The sequence below is a fragment of the Castor canadensis genome, chromosome 9 (genome assembly GCF_047511655.1).
Source record: "Castor canadensis chromosome 9, mCasCan1.hap1v2, whole genome shotgun sequence".
Classification (NCBI taxonomy): Eukaryota; Metazoa; Chordata; class Mammalia; order Rodentia; family Castoridae; genus Castor; species Castor canadensis.
Genome location: NC_133394.1, coordinates 22,846,509 through 22,872,155, shown reverse-complemented (window position 1 = coordinate 22,872,155; position 25,647 = coordinate 22,846,509). Strand labels below are relative to the sequence as shown.

The 25,647-nt window shown below is 38.4% G+C and overlaps 1 protein-coding gene across 4 annotated transcripts in view; it reads left to right on the top strand.

The window, feature by feature from the left end:
• The window catches only part of Gprin3 (GPRIN family member 3), a 65,715-nt gene extending 44,168 nt beyond the window's left edge, over window positions 1-21,547 (top strand). For 2 of the 4 annotated variants that reach the window (XM_074041358.1, XM_074041357.1), the window contains 2 exons: window positions 2,476-2,697; window positions 12,449-21,547. In XM_074041358.1, coding sequence (XP_073897459.1) covers window positions 12,563-14,821 — 2,259 coding nt within the window. In that variant the 5' untranslated portion in view covers window positions 2,476-2,697; window positions 12,449-12,562 and the 3' untranslated portion in view covers window positions 14,822-21,547. The remainder of the gene's footprint in view (window positions 1-2,475; window positions 2,698-12,448) is intronic. The other 2 variants (XM_074041356.1, XM_074041359.1) reach the window with 1 other exon arrangement.
• The last annotated feature ends 4,100 nt before the right edge of the window (window positions 21,548-25,647 follow it).

Here is a 25,647-nt window from a genome sequence, read left to right as displayed (position 1 = left end):
AAAATATAGACAGAAAAATAATAAATGATTTTTTTTCATAATCACTTCCAATAAAATTTTGGCCCAATTTCAGAGTTTGACTTTAGTTAATCTCTGGATTTGCTGTGTGAGAAATATATGATTTGAAGACCAAATACAAGAGCTGCCAGAAATAGAAAGTGGGGGAGGATCTTATGATAAACCAGAGTCAGACAGTCTGGGAAAAGTAACTTAAGTAAACCTCTGTTTTCTGGCTTAATAGAAATAACTTTACACAAGATTGACTTTGAAAACTACTTACATTGCCTAGCTTGAAGATTGGAAATAACCAAGATAGATAAGAAAATTTTTCCTTTAAGTAGGTGCATGGTCAGACTGACTTCTCTGCACAGAGAGAGCAGAGGGCAAGGGTTGAAGGTTAGGACAGCACAAACTCACCATTGCTAACGGAAGAATTTCAGTTTATTTTGCCTCACTGAGGAGCACTGGCTTTGAAAATTTTTTATTATTTTTGAATAGACAATATTGAGTGGAACATCTTTCACCCATCCTATCCCCCAGGTATCCAATTCCCCTTCTCTAATCAGAATTTATGTATCCTTGCAAAGAATATTTTATGTATACATCATCAAAGTTATTCCTTTTCCCCTTTTTAATGTGAATGGTAGCATGCTTAATATACTTCTCTTCATCTTGAAAACTTTTTTATTGTCGTTACGTTTTTTGTTTTGTTTTTGTTGCTATTTTAATATGTATTTTGGAGATCATTCCACATCAATTTATAGATTCCTCATTATTAAATATTGCTGCTTAATATTTCATTGTATGGCGGTACCATAATTTATATAACTGGGCTGGTGGAGTGGCTCAAGTGGTAGAGTGCTTGCTTAGCACTCTCAGTTTGAAACTTAGTACCACAAATCATAATAATGATGATTTCTATTAATGGACATGTAGGTTGCTTCTAATTTTTTGTTATTTGATGCACTGAATAACCTTGTGCATCTATCCATTGGCGGTTTTCCATAAGGGTTGAATTGCTAAGCCAAAGTGTATATGGCCTTGCTTTTTGGTTGTTCTTTTTGTTGTTGGGGTGTTTTGGTGGGATTAGAGTTTGAATTTAGGGCTTCATGCTTGCAAAGCAGGCTCTCTACCATTTGAACCACACCTCTAGTCCATTTTGCTCTGGTTATTTTAGAGAGAGTTCTCATAAACTATTTACCCTGGCTGGCCTCCAACCATGATCCTCCCAATCTTAGTCTCCCAAGTAGCTACGATTACAGATGTGAGCCACTGGCAGCTGACTGTGGCCTCATATTTTTTGATAAATATTGCCAAACTGTTCCCTACAGGGGCTGTACTAATTTGCATTGTCATAAGCAGGATATCAGAGCACCATCTTTGACTTGAGAGCAAACACTTGTATGATTCATTAAGTCTTATTCCTCTGGAGTAAGTCCTCTTACATCAACTCACAGGTATTCATTCTAAGGAAGTTTCTTTTCACCTCCTGGATTAGATTCATAGTTCCCAACTAGGACAAGTTTGCCACCCCACCCCAACCCTAAGCACCAGAGTCACATGACAACGTCTGCAGCCATTTTTAATTGGTACAACAGGGGGCAAGGGCAGTAGTGAGTAGCGGCTGGGACGCCACTAAGCATGCTACTTGCATAGAACAAAGCCCCTCCTCTTTTCACAAAGAAGCAGCTGACACAAAATGTCCATAGTGCCAAGGGGAGAAACTAACCTAGATAAGCACTTATTTCCTCTGCATTAAGTATCTCTTACAATGCTTAGGATTCTCCATTCTAACCTATGTGCTGAATTAAATGAAGAATCCTCTTCTGTAGCTTTCATTTGACTTTTTTTCTTTCAAAACACTTGAATTCTATTTCATGATTTGTAGGAAGTGTGAGCCCCTCAAAAACATGAACATATCAGTCTTATTTATATTTGTATCTTGAATCTCGGACACAAAGAAGGCACTCAGCTTATTAAATGAATGAATGGATGTTAACAGTACTTCCTGATTATCTCAGTGTGGCTTTAGGGATTATTGTATGCTTAATCAAAGACTTTCTTTTTTACCCTTAATTGCTTCTCCTTTCTCTTAATTTTAAATGTCCATTTTTCTTTATACTCACACAGGCAGTTTTTCTAACCCACAGAATAGTTTTGCAAGGGGATGTCAACTGAGTTAGGAGTATTTGCTGTCTCCCTGATTTGAATGTCTGTAAAGTGGAGTTTATCACCACAGCCCTGAGGCACTTAACTATAGACTATCATGCTCACTTAAGCTTTTGATTGAATTTGTCTTGTCTCCTCAAATGATTGAAATCTCCTTGGAGGGGAAAAACAAAACTTCACCGTACTCATGATGCCTAAGTTAGTGTTTATATACTATAAACCAGGAAAGTGACAGATTCTTTGATTCAATCTCTCTCTCTCTCTCTCTCTCTCTCTCTCTCTCAATCTGTAAATCACAACTCACAGACCAAACCCAAAGATCCTGACTCCAGCAAAGAAACCTGTTCATTCTCAAAAGCAGAACACCCCAAATTCTCTTAGACACAAACAGCAGAAGGACAGCCCAACGACAGGAAGACTGAAGGAATCGCCTTTCCAACTTTCCTTTTCTCGGACTTCTGTGTTCTCTAGGAACAGAAGAGCCACATTCAGGTCTCTCTTCTCTCATCTATTCCCAACACCCTGCAGGTATGACACACAGACACTTGCCCATCATTCAATGTTATTAAAGACCCAAGTGTGGGAACCAGAGGAGAGTCTCTTCACTGGTACTTGACATGACCTAAAAGCAGGAATATTTAATAAGCTTTCATCCTGCTGTGGGGAAGCATGGGGTCTCCCACTGAGGTGGAAATGCAGGGATTCTTGGAAGGAAAGCAGGCAGAGTGGAGGCAGGGCCAGTCAGGGGAATGGGTAACCAGGGAAAAGGCAGGAGCATCAGGAAGGTTGGGGGAGGACCAAGCTAGGACAAGAATACTTGTTCCTAAGTCTGGGTGGTGCTTTCCTTATGCTAAATATATCCTGCAGAAAATTGAGATGCAGTGCAACCTTGATCATATTGAACACTGGAGTTTAAAATGCAAATGCAAAAAAAATGCAAATGCAGAAGTGCTAAATTGACTTCTATCAGCTTGGTATTTAACCAGCAGGTAGCCCTGAGATCTTGTTGCATGCTCTTTGCAATTAAAATAAGCTTGCAATTGAAGTCCTCCAAAGCTGAGTTGCAAAAGAAGAGAAAAATTGAAATTTAAGTATCTGCCAGGCAAACCAAGTCAATGATGTCAGCTGGAGTAAAGAAGGTAGAGATAACAAAACCTAAATATTTTAACTCTCACTGAAAACAGCTGAAATTTAAAAAAATAAATCTAAGCATTTTGAAAAAATAACTTTTTTAATGCAGTGATTTTATTTTATTTATTTTTATTTAATTTTGAGACAGTATCTTGCTATGTAGCCCAGGTTGGCCTTGAACTCACAATCTTCCTGCCTCAGACTTCCAAGTTCTTGGATTAAAGCTATGCACCACCACATCTAGCAAACTTCATTTTTCTTTTTTTTTTTTTTTTGGGTGGCCCAGGGATTTGAACTCAGGGCCTGCACTTACTAGGCAGGTATTCTACCATTTGAATCACACCCCAGCTCTTGAAAAACCAACTTAATTTTTTTATTATTATTATTCATATATGCATACAATGCTTGGGTCATTTCTCCCCCCTGCCCCCACCCCCTCCCTCTTCCCCCAACCTCTCCCTCTCCCCCAACCCCCTCCCTAACCCCCTCATCCCCTCAATACCTGGCAGAAACTATTTTGCCCTTATCTCTAATTTTGTTGAAGAGAGAGTGTAAGCAATAATAGGAAGGACCAAGGGTTTTTGCTGGTTGAGATAAGGATAGCCATACAGGGCATTGACTCACATTGATTTCCTGTGCGTGTGTGTTACCTTCTAGGTTAATTCTTTTTGATCTAACCTTTTCTCTAGTTCCTGGTCCCCTTTTCCTATTGGCCTCAGTTGCTTTAAGGTACCTGCTTTAGTTTCTCTGCATTGAGGGCAACAAATGCTAGCTAGTTTTTTAGGTGTCTTACCTATCCTCACCCCTCCCTTGTGTGCTCTGGCTTTTATCATGTGCTCAAAGTCCAATCCCCTTGTTGTGTTTGCCCTTGATCTAATGTCCACATATGAGGGAGAACATACGATTTTTGGTCTTTTGGGCCAGGCTAGCCTCACTCAGAATGATGTTCTCCAATTCCATCCATTTACCAGTGAATGATAACATTTCGTTCTTCTTCATGGCTGCATAAAGTTCCATTGTGTATAGATACCAACTTAATATTTAACCATGAATTATCTACACAGGTAGGAATATGGAGAAGTTATTTTTTCCTTTTTGGCAGCACTGAGGCTTGAACTCAAAGCCTCACACTTGCTAGTCAGGTGCTCTTACCACTTGAGCCACTCCACTACCCCCTGAGAGATTAATTTCTTAAGGTTACTAAAATCAGAGCCCCTGATTTTGCTGAAAAAGGCCACAAATGTCTACAGTTCTCACCAGATCTAAAAAGACTAGAACTCATTATTGTGTCACTTCTTTAACTGAGAGGCTTTAGTCTGGAGGTTGAAAAAAACATATAAAAAACTTATTTAAATGTTGAACCATTTAAGGTGGACTAAAAAAAGTGTATTGTGTAGTTCCCACCTTCATAGGTAAACCATGCCGAAATGATCATTATTTAAACAATAACTCATGACTGCTTATCTCTCATAGTCTAAGCGCCACGCTAAGTGTTTAACTTCTGTTAGTCACTTAAGCACTATCACGACTCTTTGAGGCACTAAATTCCATTTAATGACATTTTTCTGATGCTTGAAAGAAAAAAAGTACAGTCTTGCAAAGGTTTCTCGTGAGAGGGATGAGAACACACTACCCCATAATATTATTCCCTGGCCCAGAGACTGCTTTAGGCTGGAGAGATCTGAGATGTGGAAAGTGTAGGAAGGACTCTGTGACCTCCTCTTCTCTCTCATGAAGTAGGTCCTAAGACCCTCATATGAGGGGTTCGCTCCCAATCCAGGATGAACGCGCATCCCTTTCTCCAAGACCAAGGGGGTCCAAGTAGAATCTAAGGAATGAGCCTTTCCAAGTTCTCTCAGTTTCCCACTCTTACTCATGTTCTTTTCCCAGCATGACTGTCCACTTTTCACCAAGCCTACTATAAAAACGCTCAGGCTTACCCATTTCTGCTTCATTTCTTTATAAAGTCTCCTGTGTCATACAAAATTTGTATCAGAGAAGTGGGTATGCTTTTCTCTTGATAATTTATCTTCATCAGTCCAATTTACAGGGCCCCATTTGGAGAACCTAGAAAGGTAGTGGGAAAGGATTTTTTCCTTTTTCAATAGCTGGCGTGAACCCCTAAAATTACCTACCAACCCACATATGTGTGCATGCAAATGTGTGTGTCTAGAGACAAAGGCTGTACTTTTCATTTCTTCTCAAAAGAGGCTGTGTCCTTCAAACTGTCCATATTGGATTAACCATTATGAAGAACAGAACTTTCTGGATTGTCTTCTTTACCTCTGTTAGCTCAAACTGATGACACACTTGAAGGCTCTGTGTTCTCCACAACTTTCAGTAGTGTTCTCTATCTCCACTCTTGTCCTATCATGCTTCCTGCCCCAGTTACTGAGTTGGCTTCACCAAAAATTCCTCTCCTTCCACTTCGTAAAACTGGACAATGATGCAGACTTCAGAGCCAGAGGGTTTAGGTTTAAGTCTGATCTGAGACCCCAGATCTGCAAAGTGGAGCTCAGAGTAGGACCAGCTCCTGTAGTTGTTCTGAGAGTTCAATGAGTTCCACAGAGAACAGTGTCTGGAATATAGGAAGTGACAAATAAGTACCTGCTGTGCCGAGTAATTCTAATCCCTTGGGAAATTTAGAATCTGTCTGTTCAAGTTGTATTTGACAAAAGAGGGAGGATATTTGGGGTCTTCATGCTCCTTAAAGCCCCCTTTTTAACTTCCTGGTTTTTGTGCAACCCTGCTTATATTTGGTATTCAGAGAGATGTCAATCAAGCCATGCTCTCACTTTTCTAGACAGTGTTGAACAAAAGAAATGAATCAAAAGAAAAGACACAGATCACTTCTCATGCACCTTTTATTAAAGCAACCATTTTATTTTGAAAGTGCACATGACACTGTTAGAGGCAAAGCACCCTCTTTTCTCTTCAGCTCTTCAGACTTGGATTTGCCTTAGCCACAGATGGAAGGAAAGAAACCGTTTTCCATTTACAGAGCTCTTAGTTCCCAGGGAGTGATCTTTAGAGAGAAAGAAGGAAGTGCTTTTCCCACCTGTGGGCGTTTCTTAATATTGAATCACATCTCCTTGCAGTCCTGCCCTAGCAGGATCTCCTGGGCTCCAAGTGCAGATGGTTGAGTCAAAGGCTTTTGGTTAAATGCAGCAATAACACTGGAGAGAACAGGGCATCCGGTAACTTCTTTCTTTACCCTTCTCTTGAGGATTGGTACTAGTAGCCTCTTACCTCTTGCCTCACTCCTCTTAAAGGGTTGGCCTCAGTCATCTGAAGGCTAAGGCCAGCTATCAGAGGGCTGGAAATGAGTGCTCCCTGAGGTCCCCGTAACATGGCTTTGACATCACCGAAGAGTCATGATGCCATCCTGGAACTCTGCCTAGCAATGCAACAGTTCCAAAGTGGGCAAAGGTTATCACTGCCCACAGTGTGACCATCATGACCTGCAGGACATCAGCATCCTGCTGGTCTGGGGCTGCCCAACTGCCCTCCATTTTTTCTGCCTAATGCTCTTCCCTCCAGCACAGCTTTGGAGAAAGTTACAAAGGGCTGAGTTTCCCTGCTGTTTGTCTTACTAAGCATGGGTGTCTGTTATGAAAATAGGCAGCATGGGATAGCAATGGAACCCACAATTTTCAGACACTGGTGGTATCAGCTTTCAACAAGCTGGGCTTTTCAGAAAGTGACCAGTGATGAGTGACATTGTAGTCACTGTTAATGCCATTGCTGTCTAGGCTGCCCATGAGTTAAGAACCACTTGCAAAAATAAGGCATCCATTCCTCTGGGGGGAAAAAGACAGAGAGAGACAGAGAGAGACAGACAGAGAGAGAGTAGATGATAGATAAGTAGATAAATTTAACTTTTTCTGTCATTCCATCTTCTTTCTGGAGTTACAGTTAATAGAAATGACACGAGCATGGGTATTCATTACATCAGTTCAATAGGAATTATAATTATTCAGCATTGACTGGGTTACTTAATAACTGGGCCTCAGTTTCCTTCCCTGTCAAAGGTGGATAACATTTAACCCTACCCTATTAGTAGCTTTCCATCTACTGACTCCCTCAACCTACTTCTTGACTATAAATTTCTGCATATTCCCATCTGCATTTGGATTTAAGTCTCCTCGCTCTCCCCTGTTGTGATAGTCTTGACACTTATCACAATAGTCCTGATGAAACTTAACATGGTACTTAATAAGTGCCAAAATGTTATTTGTTCTAAATGATGAATCTGAGAGATTGTCATTTGCCCAAGCACAGCCTGATAGTGCTAGGAAGTGGAATTGAGATTCTAATCCAGGGAGGCTGCCTGAGAGTCTCAGTTCTCAAATACAAAGTTAGGTTGCTCTTGGGGAACAGGAAACTGGGCTGGGAAATCTACTGTGTCAACAGTATAAGACCCTCAAATTCAGCTCACATAGTACTTTCCTAATGTCAACTAGTCATAAGAGACACTGGGGCATGAGACACTTGGAAAATGAGATTCTGCCTATCAAGAGGGACATTCCTTCTCATGCTATCTAGTTTTTGCCGTCTGGAAATTCAAACCATCTGATTTTGAAATGGAAGTAAGGGAGAGATCTGGATTTTTATGAAATACCTATTCAATTCAAGAAAGAAAGAAAGAAACAAGAGAAAGGGAAAGGTGAAAGTAGAGAGGAGGAAAGGTCAAGGGAAGGAAAAACCACACAGGAGAGACAGACACACATACATGCACACCGTCTGCCAAAGAGATTCATTCAATCTAGAGGCTACCTGTCTGCAACCTCATTTTTGGAAGTTATTAAATGGTATCATACTGGAATCTCATTGGTGATAACGACTTGTCCTTCTTACTCTAAGCCACCAAGGATTTGCTCTTTTAAAATGTTCCATTTGTCTGACGCATTGAAGACAATAGATGTCTGCCATTTGGTGGGAGAGAGCAGAAGACAGTGGGGAGTCATTTCAGTGTTTGGGAGAGTCTCCCTGTATTCTTAGAGCAGCTGTGTTTGAGAGCAGTGTTGATTTCTTATCTACTAATAAACCAAGAGATTTCAAGTTAACAGGTGTTAGCCAAGCAATCTGGAGTTTTCTTCTTGATTCTTGAATTGATGGATAACTTCCCTTCTATTAGCAAAGCAAATAGAAGAAAACAAGCTTTCCAAGTGAAAATAATGCACTCAGTTGTGTGTGCGAAATGGAAGTAAACACAGTGACTTCTGAGAATTTGATGGAAGTGTCTTCGTTGAAGTCTTTCAACTTTCAGTTGCTGAACTTTGTGAGCTGTTCTTATTTTACAGTTCTACTTGGCAAACCGGATTTCTTGGCTCCAGGCATAAAATCCCAGAGACATGCTGTTCTCCTGGCTTTATGAGACCTAACAGCTTTCCTTAACAGGTGTCCAGTGTTCTTGGTTTTAATTGCTTAAATCTAGATTACAGAGACACGAAATTTAATAAATAAGGCACCACTATTTTGTTACTTCCCAAAACAATGCTCCTTTTTAATTGTGTTCTCAGTACTATTTCATGTCATGGGTTGAAATTTCCTATTAGTTTGGAGGGCTTTAATAATGGCCATTTTGGAAGGAAACAGGATCGATCGACAACTTTTTTTGCACAAAACCAGAACATTGACTATATCTCATGGAGTGAGCAGAAAAGAATCAATCAATTTCCTCCTGCTCTCCTGGGGCTGGCAGTATTTGTGGAGAAATAGGGCGTTTATACAAGTAACAATGGTTCAAAACAGTGCGTGAAAATCACAGTACAAAAGACTAAGGCAACCAACTTGTGAGAGTTTTTTTTTTTTAAATACACTATGATTTGAAGGCTTCCAAAAGGAAATAGAATTTAAGCAGGGCATTGAAGATTGGTGGACTTTTTGAGGATGAGGAGGGCAGACAGTGGGAGGAAAGATATGATAACCCAAATGAGGCACAGCAAGTGATGGCAACAGAAAACTCTAGTAAGGAAAAATACAATAGAAACTTGGAGAAGTGACTTGAATAAGCAGAAAAAAGTCAAGATAGGGGATGGAGAACTAGTCCACGCAGTAATGTGAATAATGAAGTTAGACGGATAAACTGGTTTTCAAGAGAAATTAAGTTTGATTTATCATTAGATTTCACATGACAGTGGATCCACAAATAACATCAAGCCAAAATATAAAATGATGTATTTTCAGTCTCTGGGTCCAGCCAGATTTGACTTTGCCTTATTTTTACACTTTGTAGCCTGAGTTAAGATTGCATTATTTGTTATATTATGTATCATATGCAAAGAAGTAGGATTCTTGAGTGTTGGAGATAAAATGGTCCTTAGAAACCATGTAATCCATTTTGCCAATGAGCTAATTTGGGTCCAGAAAGAGCAAGTGATTAGCCTGAGGTTATATGGCCTATTCGTGAGAGATGATATCAACACACAATCTATCCATATGCCTTGATGTATAGTTTTCCATTCTTAAAAATGTTTATACATAGACATGAACATATTTTACATAAGTATGTACCTAGTGAGATTTTTTTTTAATTCAGCATCCCCTCACCTTTGGTGACCTCCCTCTCACCCACCTCTCTCCAACTCATCCCTCTCCTTTCATTTAGTACTTTATATATGTCATTCTAAATATTTTTGGAATTTATATACTCATACACACTCATTTGTGTGTTTGTGCATACATATGAAGTTTTTGAGATTATTGCTTTACAAAAATGGAAATGCATTCACTCTTTTCTGTACCTTGCTTTTCTCATTCAATCATGCCTTGGGGAAACCCTTGCCAAGTGAAAAGTTAGAGCCTAATTAGTGATTTATTTTAATAGGTGCTCATTCCTTTATGATATAAAGGACACACTGTGATACACCCTACTACTTTTCCTGTTCTGAGGGATCAGTTTGCTTCCAGTTTTTGCTTTTACAAATAGTACTTGACTAAACATATTTATCCTTATACCCATACGAGCTAGTGTTTTCATTTCTATTGATAGTGTTTGTTTTTCTGAGTCAAGGACACATGTATTTTTAGCTTTAAAAACTAAACTGCCTCCGTAAGATGACTGTAGCAATACACATTTTCATCTACAATTAATAAAATACTTTCTTTCACTAGATCACCCCAGGCCACAGTGTTATAAGCCTTTTTTTTTCTTTTTTTTATTCTGATGGGTGGGGGTACACTGTGGCATTTATAAAAGTTCTTATATCAAATATATCATGCCTGAATTCACCCCCTCCATCACTCTTCTTTATTCCCCCAACCCCATTCCTGGAACTGTTTCAACAGATCTCATTTTTCCATTTATGTGTACACAGTATTTGCACCATATTCACTCTCCTACCCCAATTCCCCACCTCTTCCCTCTCCCACTGGTACCAACCTCCCCAGACAGGACCTGTGATGCCCTCCTGTTCTCCAATTTTATAAAAGAAAAGAAAATAACATTTTTATTTGTTTAAGGTAGCCATACAGGCTACCTTATGAATTTCCATGTATATATGTATTATAACTGGAATTAATCTCCTCTATTTTTGTTTCTACCTAATCTCCTTCTTATGGTGGTTTCAATTGGTTTAAAAATTCTATATTCATTCTTGCATAGGAAGTACATCAACCATATTCACCTTCTTAACTTCCTCCTGTTACCTTCCCACTCTCGTATGTGACCTCCCCTTAGCATGACCTGTTTTTCATAATATTGCTGTATTTGTATTAATAAGCATTTTTCTTAAAGTGTTTGCAAGCACAATTGGTAAAAAGTAAAATCTCTTTGTTAATTTATTTTCATTGACTTGACACAAATGAATCTGACCATCTTTTCATAGGCTCATTGATTATTTGGATTTCTTTTCTCACAAGTTGTGTTTCATATTCTTTTATCTATTTTTTCCCATAGATCTTTTGGTTTCTTTGTAATTCTTAAGAGCTCTTGCTCCATTGTAGATATTTTTGCCTATCTTCCAAGTTTGCAACTTTTTCCTCAAATCAATTGTATTTTTATGTATTTTGTTAGGCAAAAGTTTTGAATTTCACTTAGCCATCATTTGTGTTCCTGTTATGATTTCTGTCTTGTCAAAAGCTGATTGCCCTAATCCTAGGTTATGTTCAGGGCCCCTAAATTTTCTTACAGAATTTTAAATTGTTTATTTTACATTTTAACCTCTGATCCATCTAAATCCATCCAGGATTTATTTTTGGAATTGGAAAAAGATAAAGATCTGGTTTTCTTTTCTTGCCGTTTACCAGCCTCTTATATTAAATAACCTATCATTTTACCACTAAATTGAAATGCCTCTTTTGTCATATATTAAATCCCCACTTATATTGGGATCTATTTCTTGATAATCTATTGCAGATACTCTACATCTGTTCAGATCTATTTCAGTACTTATTGATTTAATTACAACAGTTTTACAGGATTTTCAGATTTGTGGTAAATCAGATTACACAAATGAATTTTGAGATTGTTAGCAAATGTAGCCAGTTATATTAAAAACCTATTTGCTAGACAGCAGTGGGATACAAGCAGAAACTAATAAACCAAAATAATATTTATATAGTTTAAATATTTCTTCGGGGCTAGAGGCAAGGCTCAAATGGTAGAGTGCCTGCCTAGTAAGCAAGAGGCCCTGAGTTTAAAACCCAGTGCTGGCAAAATAAATAAACAAATAAATAATAAATAAATATATTTTTCAAAATCTTTCTTCCCAAGGTCAATTTTTCTTTATTGTTGTCCTGGGTGGGGGTACATTGTGGCATTTACAAAAGTTCTTACAATGTATCAAATGTATCATACTTGCCTTCACTCTCTCCATCATCCTCCAGAAGGGGACTAAGGAAGAAAGAAGATATAGATGAACAAATTTGGGTTATAATATATATATATATAATATATATATATATACACTTGGAAATATCACAAAGAAACTCCCTGTGTAGTTATCTTAAGCAAACAAAAATGTCAATTTTTTTCTTTTACAAAATCAGAGAATAGGAGGGTGAATAGGTCCTGTCTGGCAGAGGAGAGGGTAATACAAAGGTCAATTTTTATGTCAACTGATTTGAGAAGAAAAGAGCAACTCGGTGTAGTTTTCCACCCTTAAGTGGTATGTCATTTTAATGGTACTGTTTCCTTAATCCCCAGGCTGGTTCTTCAGAGGACTTGTCCCTGACTGTGTCTCCACCCTGAGCTCAGACTGCTGCCCAGTGGGGACACCCCTGGAGGAAGACCTGTGGTGTGTCCTTGGAGAGAAACTCCATGGGGACTGTACCTGATCCTCTGAGATCAACTAAAACCTCCCTAATTGCAGCTTCTGGAAAAGAAGAGGCTGGAGGAGGGCTGCAGGCCCCTCAGCACCGACTAACTCAACTGGGCAAGAATGCCAACGGCCTTGCAGGCAACCTACCAAACCTTAACCCCAGCACAAAAACTAAGGCCCTGACGCACACTTGTGAGCATGAGACCCCACAGCTCGACATGTCTTCTCCCTGTGTGCTCAAGGAGGTGGAGAAAGCATCTCTCACACACAACTCTCCCAGTGAGTCCCAGTTACCAGGAAGCAGTGAGCCCACAGGAGCAGCACCAAGTCCTATAGCAGGAAAGAACCTTACACACACCCCATTTACAATGCCAGCTGGTCAGTACACCCAGGCCATCCCAGGCGATCAGCCTAACAACAGCACCTCATCAGTACCTGAAGATCCCTTGGGGAGATCACGGAGAAACTCATATGGAGAGAAGTCAAGGGGTCCTGCAGGGAGCACCTGTGGCAGCAGCAAAGATCAAACGTCCTATAACTTTACTTCTCAAGAAGAAGTCCAGGAAATGACACAGACTCCAAATACAGCAGCTGGGGTGTTTGGTCATTCATTGTCTCCTGTAGGTGACTCTGAAGAGGAAAGGCAGCAAGCGATATGTAGCTCCACAACAAGGTCCTGTGAGCCTCCAGAAAGACAAGATGAATGTTCAGAGAATAAACAGACCTCTGCCTCTGCCTCAGGTGTAATATCTGAGATGCCTCAGCAGCCCCACCTCCTTAGGGAAGGTTTGACATGTCCTCCAGATCCAGAGAAGGTGCCCTTGCCAGTCCAGCATCAGGTGTCAAAGTTCAAAGAAGCTAGTACTATGACCAACCAATCTGCAGGTGAGATCAAGGAAGCCCCTAGCAGGGCTCAGCAAGACGCCGAGGTGCAGGCAGTAGCCAGTGTGGAGAGCAGGTCAGTCTCCACCAGCCCCAGCATCCTCACTGCATTCTTAAAGGAGATCCCTGGCTCTGAGCGTCTGGAACAGCAGGAGCAGCTGCGTGTCATTTGCCATGGCCGTGGCAGTGGGAGTCACGTGCTGGAGTTGTCTAACAGCACGCTAGCCCCCCAGGAGTCAGGGCAGTGCCCCAATATCATGCCACAGGTGCACATCCAGACAGCTGCGGCTGTTCCTGCAGCTTTCCAAGGGGCAGGTAAACCAGAGAGCCAACCAGAGGAAGTCTTTAAAACCTCATCAGTCAACATGGCCTCCAGTCATGTCCAGGATACATGTAAAGAAGCAAGACCATCAGCAGCTGTCACTCCAGCCAGGGAAGAGCCACCATCGACACAGCTTTCATGGGCTAATTCCAGCTCCCAGAAAGCTAGCCCCATTGACCAGATTTCTATCAGTGCAAGCAATCAAGCTGAAACAAGTCATGAACCCAAGCCCTTTGGAGCAAAAACCACAAATGACCACAAAACAGAGGCAGATGACAAATTATCCATCACCTATAGCTCTGCTTATAAAGATGGCCAGTCTGTGAACTTGGACTCCACTAATAAAGGAGGTGCAAAGGAAAGAAAGCCTGCATCTCCCCAGATAGGAAGAGAGCAAGAATCTACTGACACCCTGGATGCCAAACCCCTACTGCTTACTCCTAAATCTCAAGAAAATGGAGGCACAGGATCAGCTGCTAGTCCCACACCCTCCCCAGTAAGGAAGAACCAGGAGAGTGTCTTAGAAGAAAATCGACAGAGCAAGACAGCCACAAGCCTGAGCCTCCCATCCGATGCCATGGGGGACTCCAGCCCAGGGTCTGGCAAGAGGACCCCTTCTCGTTCAGTCAAAGCCAGTCCACGCCGGGCCAGCAGGGTCAGCGAGTTCCTCAAGGAGCTAAATGTGACAGCAGCTGCTGCTCAGGTGGGGCTCACCCCAAGTGAGAAGAAGAAACAGCTGGGTGCAGACTCCAAACTCCAGCTGAAGCAGTCCAAGCGTGTCAAGGATGTCGTATGGGATGAGCAGGGCATGACCTGGGAAGTGTATGGTGCTTCCTTGGACCCAGAATCCCTGGGAATCGCCATCCAGAACCATTTACAAAGGCAAATTAGGGAACATGAGAAATTAACCAAAACCCGAAGGTCCATTTCCTCAGACACTTCTTCAAATAAGAAGCTCAAAGGCAGGCAGCCCAGTGTTTTCCAGTCCGTGCTACAGAACTTCCGACGCCCCAACTGCTGTGTCCGGCCAGCTCCTTCTTCCGTGTTAGATTAAAAGGGGAGGTGTATGGGAGTCTCTGTATGCATTTATGGTATTCCTACGGATTGGTCTATGTGATGCTCACTTAGTTTTTTTCCCTCTGGGAAACCAGGAAGAAAAAGCAAGTATTAACTATAGGAAATTGCTGTTAAAAATTGTTGGGTCCTTTGAAATGCCATTTTGGTCTGAAAGAGAGAACAAGAGAAGAGAAGCAAGCTTCACAGAAGGTTTGTAATCTTCATTAAACAGGAATAATATTCACTGGGTTTTTTTTTTTAAATATGTTGCTTATAGAGATAATATTGCCACTCTATATGTATCATTTTGTATCACTGCCTCAGTTTACCACGATTTCCATTAAAGTCTCTGCTTTATATTAACAATAGCAAAAACACTATTAGCAAAAACACTGTTAAAATTTTTAGTCCTATTGAAATAAAAAATGTTGTCACCACAAAAAATGTATGTACGTGATAAGAACCATCGTGCAAAAAATTAAAAATTTGACTCATTACTAGACTACAATACATTCAATGAAAGAGTTTCAATGTGTAAGATACCAAATGTGAATTCATATTTGTAAACATCTGCAGATAACTCATTTTAGAAACATTGATATAGCTGTTAATAAATACCGGAAAGTTACATTAGGAAAATCAGCTAATATTGATATCAAACATGGATTTATATATACACATTTTCATGCACTGAAGGCAAAGTGCATCTGAGTGATTCTGACTGGATTCTTGAAAAGAGTCATCAAACTAGGGATGATAGTAAATTATAGGTTGGATATGTGTTCTCCAAATAAAACTCTCATGAGAACACTTAGGTCCTGAAAAGGAATTATACATAGCAAATTACTGGTGTTTCTCCTGTGTTGATAAAAGGAAGGGCTCATGAGTAATAAAAACATTATGTTTAATCTAGACTCCTACAAATGCAAATCTTTTTATTTGGTTCAAATGTAGTAAACAGCAAATGGAATACATGAGTCCTTATATATAGACTAATATCATCTGACTGCTTAAGTCTATCATCTGAAGTAAAAATGTAATTTCTGAAAACTTAACTTTAAGAAAAATACCATCATATTTCAAGCTTTAAACCCAGCAAAAAGAAGAAACCTTTATGAAATCATGGCTTGAGATTTGAGTAGGCATGTCCCTTGAGAACGCAGCCACCTGCTTGAACTCACTATAGTTGGGGTAGTGTAGAAAGGGGGAACAAGCTGGGGAGACTTTCCTTTCGGGACTCAATATAGGGAGAACATTACATTTAGAAAATCAGACTGTTAGATTTAGGAGTGTTAGTTGACTTCTCTGTACTCATCCCCCCTTGTGAACCAGAAAACAGTATATGACCATGTATTCTTTCAGACTCAAATGCTGTGTTACAGTCAATTCATGGTATCTATTTTGTTTTTTTCTCCTTATTTCTATTTTACAGATTCTGAACATGAAGAAAAAAAATCATATCTAAATGTTGATACCATAGGGCACAACCTAAATTAGTAAAAACGCCTTAATTTCTTTCAAATCAATTTAATTATATATATAGCCTGCAAAGGTAGACAGCCTTCTCAGAGCCTGAGAATGGTAATTACAGTTGTTATAGTTGGAATTTATAATGAATTTTTAACAGGCACATTTTTTGGTTTCTTTCTAATTGGCCTCTATTAAGAATGTTATCTAAAGTAGAAATTACCATCAAATTGCTATTATTGATTAGGGATTTAGTCTAAAACTCTCTCTTTTGGTCTTAAATACCCAGTTGTCTCTGATGCCTTTGCCAAGATTGTGATGTATCTCCTGTGACTCACTCGCTGGCTGGCTGTCACACATCAGCGCACATGCTGTGCATAAACAAAGTATACCCTGAGCAGCTATCTACAGGGTCCACTCCAGATGGGTGGGGCCCAGGTAATTGTCTCCTGGAAAATACCTAGAATAGCCTGTTACTGCATTAAAATAGGTGAAAAGAAAGAATTCAGCATCCAGCAATTATATCTGTTTTCATGAGTTTAGATTAACCACGTGACATATAAGTAGTTAAATGAAGCTGAGGCCTAAGATCGTTATAGGCAATAGTCCCACATTAAATAAATCAAAACTATTCAATTCCAGTATTTTAGTTGCTCCTCTCAAATTAAGACTTCAAGAAAAAAATGTTTGATACAGCAAGTTTGTTTTTCTTTGGTGCTAGAACTAAATTCTACAACACTCTAGAAACTCACCAAATAGTACAAAATCTTTCTTGCTTTGTTGCTTCTTGAATCTTACAAAACTAACAGTTTTAAAAACAGTAGCAAAAATCCATCACCGAATATATAAATAAGATAGAAGCCTATTCAAGACACTGTCTTTATATTATGATACCTACCCTAAACTACTCTCTTGATAAAGTTTTATTTGAAGTTTCTCCTCCACATCAATTTATGACACAGCTTTAGACATTTATTACATCATTTGGGACTCCTTGTATCCATTCAGTAGAGGAAGTTGCAAAAGTATTTTCTGAGCAGACTGAATTTGCTGGGTTATTATTTGCTTTACCTGCATCACATACACTGGGCTGAAAGTTTGTGTTTGTTCTTAATTTCTTTTACATAGGATTTAGGCTTTTTAAATAAATGTTAGGATTTGAAATAGAGATAGGAAATACTTTATTAAACCAAGAAATAGAAAAGATTTCTTAAGTCAGTAATAAAGGAAGTGAGTTAGAACTCAGTGTTTGGGAGATCACTCAACATTTAAAATGTGAAGATGCTTGGTCACTTACTGAGTGAACATGAGAATTTTTTTAAATTGTTCTATTTTTATGACCACAAGAAACATCCTAGCTTCTGCTGTCATATGTTTATCTTGAGTGCTTTTTGAATTACATCTTTTTGGATTATTGGGTTTTGATGGCACAGACCACCTACTTTACATACAGTAAAATCCAGATTGACCTTTCTGTTTTAGATCAGTGGTGTAAGTGGAACATTTTAAGTCAAGGTTAACCAGAAATCTCATGCGTGTGTGTGCACACAACCAAAATGAAATATTTATAAAGCATATTACTATGTTTTCCTACCTTAACAAGTTCAGCTATCTTGAATGTAATTTGATCTTTGATATCCATTTATCTTGATAATCATCTGATACTCATTATTTTGGATACCAGTATTGTCCGTGTTATAGGTTAAACATCAAAACTGAAATAAATCAGAACTGAGTAGACATATATAATATGCATATACCCTGGAGGTTGGATTTTGAAACCAAATCCTTAATAGGAGCTTGCTGTCTTAAGGCAGAAAGCAGAAGGGGAAAATGTTACTTGGTTTTATCTCAGCACATTGGGGTTTTATTGTCCCTAGCTTATTCTGATGTTGTTCCACTCATTTGGGGGATCCCTATCATTCTGGGAGTAGCTGTATAAACCACGCCAAGAAGGGAATACAATGTGACTTTAAAATTTGTTTGTAGGGATTATATAGGCGTGTGCTGTTAATGTCAATTGTCTGGCCTTTGCTGTATTCCCTCTGTTACTGTTTTGCTGCCAAAGTATGAGAAATTGTTGTCTTCTTTTCCTCCTACATATTGTGCAGGTGTAAAAAAATGTCCACTTCTAATACTACATAATTCACTATATCCCTTGTCCCCTTTTGCAGAATCCATATGAAAAAAAAACCAATACATTAGAATAAGGTTTGCATATATGTGTATGTGTTTGTATTGCAAATGGGACAACCATAGCCTTGTGTACACCTCTACCTGCCTGACTTACTAATTATCTACAGTTCTGCAATGGAGATGAGGCCGTTTACTTCCCTCTGCTTTGTCCTAAGTGGTGTTTGAGAAGTGAAGCCTGTGAATTTCCCCCTGTGGTAGTAACACAATGAACTCAGCAGTATCTTGAATAAGTAAGCTGACTACCTTGTCTCCATCCCTGTTTTGTCTACACAGTGAATCAGAAGTCTTATCCCCGTCTATTTCAGTGTCTGCTGCTTCACAATTAGATGTGAGATTTTTGTTCCTGTTAGCCGTGTTCCTTGATGCAGTATGTGGACTTTTTGGTTGATTTTCTCCAAATGCAGGTTAACTGCTACCCCTGGCAAATAACAGGCTGAATCTCCTGCCCATCCTTGCAACTATATCCTTCTTAATGAAATTCTGCAACTGGCTGATTATGATAACTGTCACCTGTGCAGACATATGGACTTGGGAATGACTAAAGGATTTTGAACATTTCTTTTTCAAAATTCTCTTGTAAATACAGAAACAGATCTCCAGGAACTTTATCTTTCTCTCAAAAACAAAATTCTCCATGGATACAAAAATCAAATAATCTTGGTTTGCAATGACCAAGGACACAAATGAAGATGAATTGAAGTGGAAAAATACTGTCTCACAAGCAATCAGTGACATCTATCTGCCAAGGTCATTACAGCTACTTTTAACTGTGAACACTCACCAGCTGAACTACTCACTTGCCACAACCAAATAACCTCTCTTAAAGTAAATCCTATAAGTCTGTATATGTGTGTATAGAGAAACAACAACAACAAAAAAAATCCTGAAACATTACTTTTGGCATTTAGGAAAATCAAGGTGAGAGTTACAAAGGACATTCAAATAACCATGGGACCTTGTGAAAAGACTGTAGAGGCCAGAATGGTGCAACAAGATGTTCTTTACAAGTTCTTTTTTTTTTTTCAAGACCCAGATATCTCAGATACTAATCATGAGAATAAAGACTGTTGACTATGAAATTAAAGCCAAGCAATAAATGTGCCAAAAAAAAGAGGCAGTTATACCAGCAAGTGCACCTACTATGGACACACCATTACATAATTATGGTTTGCTCTGTGAAGACTGACTTAACTGTATCCCAGAGGATAAAAGAAGAAGAGGTATAATTTCTGCTTTCTTGGGGGGAAAATTTAAGTGCTCCATAAAGAAGTATATCACTGGTGAGCATGAGCACAGATACAGTTAACATTTCCATTTTCATGCTAGCCAAGATAGAAGAGGAGCCACTAAAACTCTTGCTGGCTTAAAACTCAAGAGAGCTCCAGCCCAAAACTTTGTCAAATGAAGGGGTTAAAATTACAGTAATTACTCTGCCTGGATACTAGCACATCAGAAAGCAATTCAGTTAACTCTTCCCTGAGGATTGCCAGCCTTAGGTATGAAAAATGGGCTCCCAAATATAGAATCACTAAAACATGAGTACTTGTCTCAATATGGGCCTCAAAAATGCCCTACAGAAAATGATGTTCTAGATGGTCATTTCTAAATACTAATTCTTCATCAGGTGTCTTTCCGGGTTCATGCTCGAAATTAATTGGCTGCAAAATAGTAGGAATTAAAATCACACATTTTACACTTCAGGAAAAGATACTGATGATCAACCAGTGGGGTGATAATTATGATGAGATGGCCTAGTGATTTCAATGGTTTAGGGAGAATTAAATGGGAGAGAAATGCTAACTTCTTTCTTGATTTCTTAAATGTGGAGATGTCATCAACTTCTTCCTGGGGAGAAACTTATAGCTTGCTTTTTTTTTTGTTACATTGCTGCTAGTTGTACCTTTTGTTACTTTAAAATGAAATTGTCTCTTCATTACAAAACACTTTTAAGCAGTTAAAGAGTTTCTGATTCCTATCATTGCTTTCACTGACACATACAGGTTGTGGTGTTCAGAGCATACTACACTGGATGGGTAAAAGGGGCTTCCCCGTATTAATCAACATCCTTAATAATTTTAGTTTAGAATCCTTAGCGTTTCTTTTGGACCACAGACGTGAGCAAATTGTTTTCTATCGTGTTTTTAAATGATGCAAGTACATCAGGAGATTGCAGTATTATAGCCCTACTCCTCAGTTCCTACAGGAGAGACTAATTCTTGTTTTTAAGAGCATCTAGAAATACTTTATGTTGAGGTTGAGAAAGGTCAACATGGCCTAAAAAGTCAAGAAAAATATATACTAGCAATTACTACATATCTAAATGTATTTATCTCTGCTGTACTAACATGTGAGTCATGTATTGTGCAAAATGCTGTAGCTGGTTGTGGTATGTCGGTGCATTCTGTAAGTGTGTATAGTCTATAAGTGATTGGTTTGCTATTTTTATGTGTAGAAAAAAATAACATGCTGTATTCCATTAAAGGCCAATTCCCATCATCAGGTATGAAAGTGAATAAAGCCAACCCAAGTGTGCATGTGTACTCAGTAATGGAATTTATCCTTTCATTTTTGAAGGTCACAAAGGGCTGTTTTTTGTTTTGTTTCTTTATCATCTATGAGAGTAGATAACATAATTATCATAAAGACTGAGTATAGTATTCAGCACATTGGCATTTTTGCTAAATATGCCAGAGTTAATTAACCACACCATTAGTCACAGGTAAGGTCAGTTCTTTGACCACTGGGTTGATTCACGTTCCTCACACATCCTCTCTGTGTTAAGTGTGTGACTAGGATGTACATACTATGGGTGTGATTGTGTACATACCTTGTATGAATTATCTAAATCCTCAAAGCAGTTGCAGGAAAGCAGGAAGAGGAAACAGTGGTTCAAAAGCCTCAAAGGGGCTAATCAATGTGTATTTTCACGTTCTACACATAAAAATGTATATGTAGCCTAACTGTAAATAGCTTATCCATATAAATATGCACACATAAATGCATCTTATTCATACTGGAATATTTGAATAAATTGCAAATTAAAACAACTAAGTGAAAGCTACATCTTTCCATGACTTTTCTATTTTATGTCTCTTAATAATGGACCAAATATTCCCCACCTCACACAGTGTTACTCCCTGCTCTCAGATTTCATGCTTTGAAAGTCCAGATATTTATAAATATCTAGTTAGAATCCTATTAAAGCTCATACCTAAGTATTAATATATTAATATCCAGTATCAAAGTATTAATGCTGTTCCTTAATCACCTAATTTTATATCTGGAAATGTCCCACACTGGAGAAAATCATTTACATCTTGGAGAATCCATTTGGACATTTATCAGTGTGTTTATTTACAAAGGCTGACAAAAGCCCTACATTTTGGGAGGGTGGGATGTATACCTAGATTTCAAAAGCATTTATAATCATTCCAAGTAAAAGCAATTGCAGGCATTCTTCCCTTGAGATCAGTCGAGTGTTTCTGACCGACACCAAAGAGAAATCAAAGACTAAAGTGAAAAAAAGAAATTACAGATGATGTTGGTATGATAATAGTTATGAGCGGTTGGCAGGTCTTTAAGAAGTACACAAATACCAAATTACTATTATTGAAAGGAGGTGATTATGTGTGGACTAGATACCAAGGTCAGAGTCATTAGCTGACTAGTATCAACACTGGACAAGAGTTTCAATTTGTCACAATTCTAATGAAGGAATTGATGTTGCTCAAATTTCTCTCATTTCTTCTCAAAGGAAATGCTCTATTAAGAATCAAAAAGTCTGACCTGATTCTTCAAACCTAATAGAATTTGACCATGATTCCTTAACACTAAAAGTTGTTTTGGCTAGTTAGTGGATTGATAATATGAGTGGAAGTACCAAAGTCATCCCTTAGGAGATAATTCCAATTGGAAAAGTACAAATAAAACCACTTCTCCGTTACAAGTTAAGAATAACATTTAAATACATATTTGTGTTTTGGAGAATGAATGTGTCATCTTCACATCTTAACCAACTACAAGAACACTGCATTTATAACTATAGCTGGCAATGTTTTTTAACTACTAAAATATACTTGTTTATAAGAGGAGCATATCTGAAATGTTAATGTTTATCAATATTTGCTCTTGCATAAAAGAAATGTATGTAATTTTGAAAGGTATGGATTAATTTAAAAGATACCCAGAAAATTATAACTGTCAATATGAGAATCATTTGTATATAATTACTCAGCTGAGAAAGAACCCAGGAGTTTAGTATAAAACTAAATCACTGAAGAAACAGTAATATTCAAAATAAAGTCTGTTTATGAATGTATCAAGTTTAGAATCTAAAGTTATATCTTATCACGTCACCTACATACAAAGATCATAAAATGGTTTATTCAAGAAAGTTCCCTTAACCCAGACATTGACCAATAAAGCTTCCATTTCCTGCAAAAGATGGAATGTCATGACTTATACAAGAATAGATAAAAGAGTTTGAAATTTAATGCACTCCATCTTCATTTCAGCTAGGATTTTTGGGTGGATGTTAAAAATACTGAAATTTAATGGACAACTTTGTTTCACCCTCAAAACATTTGGAATGTGATTTTTTTTTGCATCTCACTTTCCATAATAAATATAATCTAGAATAAAATTTTCTGGTTTTTGTCAATGTTGTTTTTGCTGTTGAAATTGTTCGTTTAACCCCGGGTGTTTAGAATCAGTTTATTTTTCCATGTGTCACCTTTCTGCTAGGAATCTGCAGTGAGGCTAAAAGTGTTTACAGCAAGGAGCTTTTTTCTCTTAATTAAAGTAGAATTCCCATAGAATCAATGATATCTCCAAAGTCATCAGAAGCAAGATTTTCCTGTATAAGCTGGCTTAGCAGGGTGTGTGTGTGTGTGTGTGTGTGTGTGCTTTTTTCTTCTCTGGTGAGAATGACAAAAGCTTAGTACTGGTGGAAGTTCTGGTGGGAGTTCTGGTGGGTTGAGGGTACAGGACACCTAGAGTGCCCCAAGTCCAATCTCAGCTGCCTTTTGCACAGGGCCATCCAGTTGTTTGTTGTGTAGTTCAGCCTCTGTCTACTCTTGGGTAAGTAAATCAGGAGCCTGCCATCTAGATTCCTGGGAAGCCCAGCCCTGTCCTCCACTCTGGTTTCACAATTAATAACAAACTATAATTTGATCCATTTTTTGCCTCCTTGGATCTGTCTACAATTCTTCACAGAACTGTAGAGAAGGAGAGACATAAGACTTTTGAAGCCAAAATCTCAAACAGTAATTTAATGAATTTCTGTAAACTTTCCATACTCCCTTCAACTAACATACTTCCATAAGCACGTGCTATTTCAACCTTAAATGTGCCTTGATGCTAGCTCTAATGTTCGTAGGCATTTGTTCTCAGTAAAATTAAATTGGATGCATTTCCAAACATAGAAATGCAATTCACAGAGAAGTTAATCAGGCAAAGGTCCTCCACGCTGCAGAGGTAGATTGTCTAATGCCAATAACTGTTCGTGGTGCACCAGCAGGTGTCTGTCTCATCAGGTGACATTTCAAACAACTGTTCTCACTCATCCATATCTTCAGTGTTGAGTAGCACACAGAAGAGCAGCCTTTTTAGCATGATCTGTCTTCACTGGGCAGATTGTGAAATCAAAATACCTCGTTTCATGTGAAGAAGGATCTGCTCTTCGTAAACCTTGTAGAATCACTTTCAGACTACCGCCCTGTTTTAGTCCATTTCAGCTGCTGAGTATCATAAACCGGATGGCTTGTAAAATACATAAATTTTTTTTCTCACAGTTCTGGACGTTGGGAAGACCATCAAAGCAGATTTGGTGTGTGGTGGGGACTTGCCATCTGGCTCATAGATAGTGCTGCCTTGCTGTGCCTTCCCATGGTGGAGGGGCAAGGGAGCTTCCTTGGGCTTCCTTTATAAAGACGTTAATCTCATTTATGTGACTCTGTACCCATGACCTAATCACCTTCCAAATTCTCCACCTTCTAACACCATTAACCTGGGAGTTAAGGATTTCAACATGAATTTTGCCTGAATACAAACATTCAGACCATAGAACATACATTCTTAACAAATTCATGCATTCTAACATTATTTAATTTTTTCTCAACAACACTCTAAACTACCAGTAAACGAATTTATAGAGTTTTTAAATGTTTACACTCTAATAACTAAATTAACAATATTCCATGACTGATTTTCCTAAATGTATCATGAAGGACTAACGTAGTTGAAATTCAGATGTCAGGATGGAAGCTGAAAGTGCAGATTTCTGGTGGGAGTAGTGACATCTCAGGAATTATATTTCCTTATATCTTTTTTTAATCCTACTTGACACCTCTCAATCAAACTTTATCACAACCTTGGCCTACCATTAAAAAAAAATACTAGACAAGATGTCATTGCCAAAGAAATCATGGGGGTTTAAGAGTAGCATAAAACTTCTGGAAAGTATTTGCTAGAAATCTAGATGTTTAGCCCAAAGACAAAAACAAAAAATTTCTATGTGCCACTTTACATGTATGTCTCAACCTTGGGTGATAACGCCTATAAATGCACACCGGTTTTCAGTAACTTTTCCCCCAGTGGTGATCCTGGAGACATAAATTAGATGATCAAAGTGATATACTTGGGCTTGAACTCGAAAGACTGTGGGTTTGGATCCCAGCTTTGAATCAAATAAGCTGAATTCCTTGGCTGCCATTTAATCTTGCTGAGACTTAGAGCATTCACCTGCAAACTAAGCATAACAAACCTAACTTTGCAAAATTATAGAAATTAAATTATATAGAAAAATAATGTTAGTTCCTTCCCTACTCCCTTGAGTTTTGTTTTCTTCTTCGCTAAAAGCCTAGAATTTTCTCATTTTCCTCTACCTAATAAACTTCTTATAAAGCTAGATAAATTCTAAGAATGGTTTTAAACATGACTGAGAAACACATCGAAGCTGACTTTAAAAGTATTTCCCTTTTCAGTTTAAAGCATGGGGGCAATGCATTCAAGCATTTATAGTTGTCAGATCCTTAAGAATTAGGAAAAGATTTTGATTAACTGTCACATCAAATATGATTTCTTAACATATAAAGTTAAATACTAATAAAAAGATTACCAATTCAAAAAGGAGGGAAAGGGGGAAATAAAATTGGTAAATTT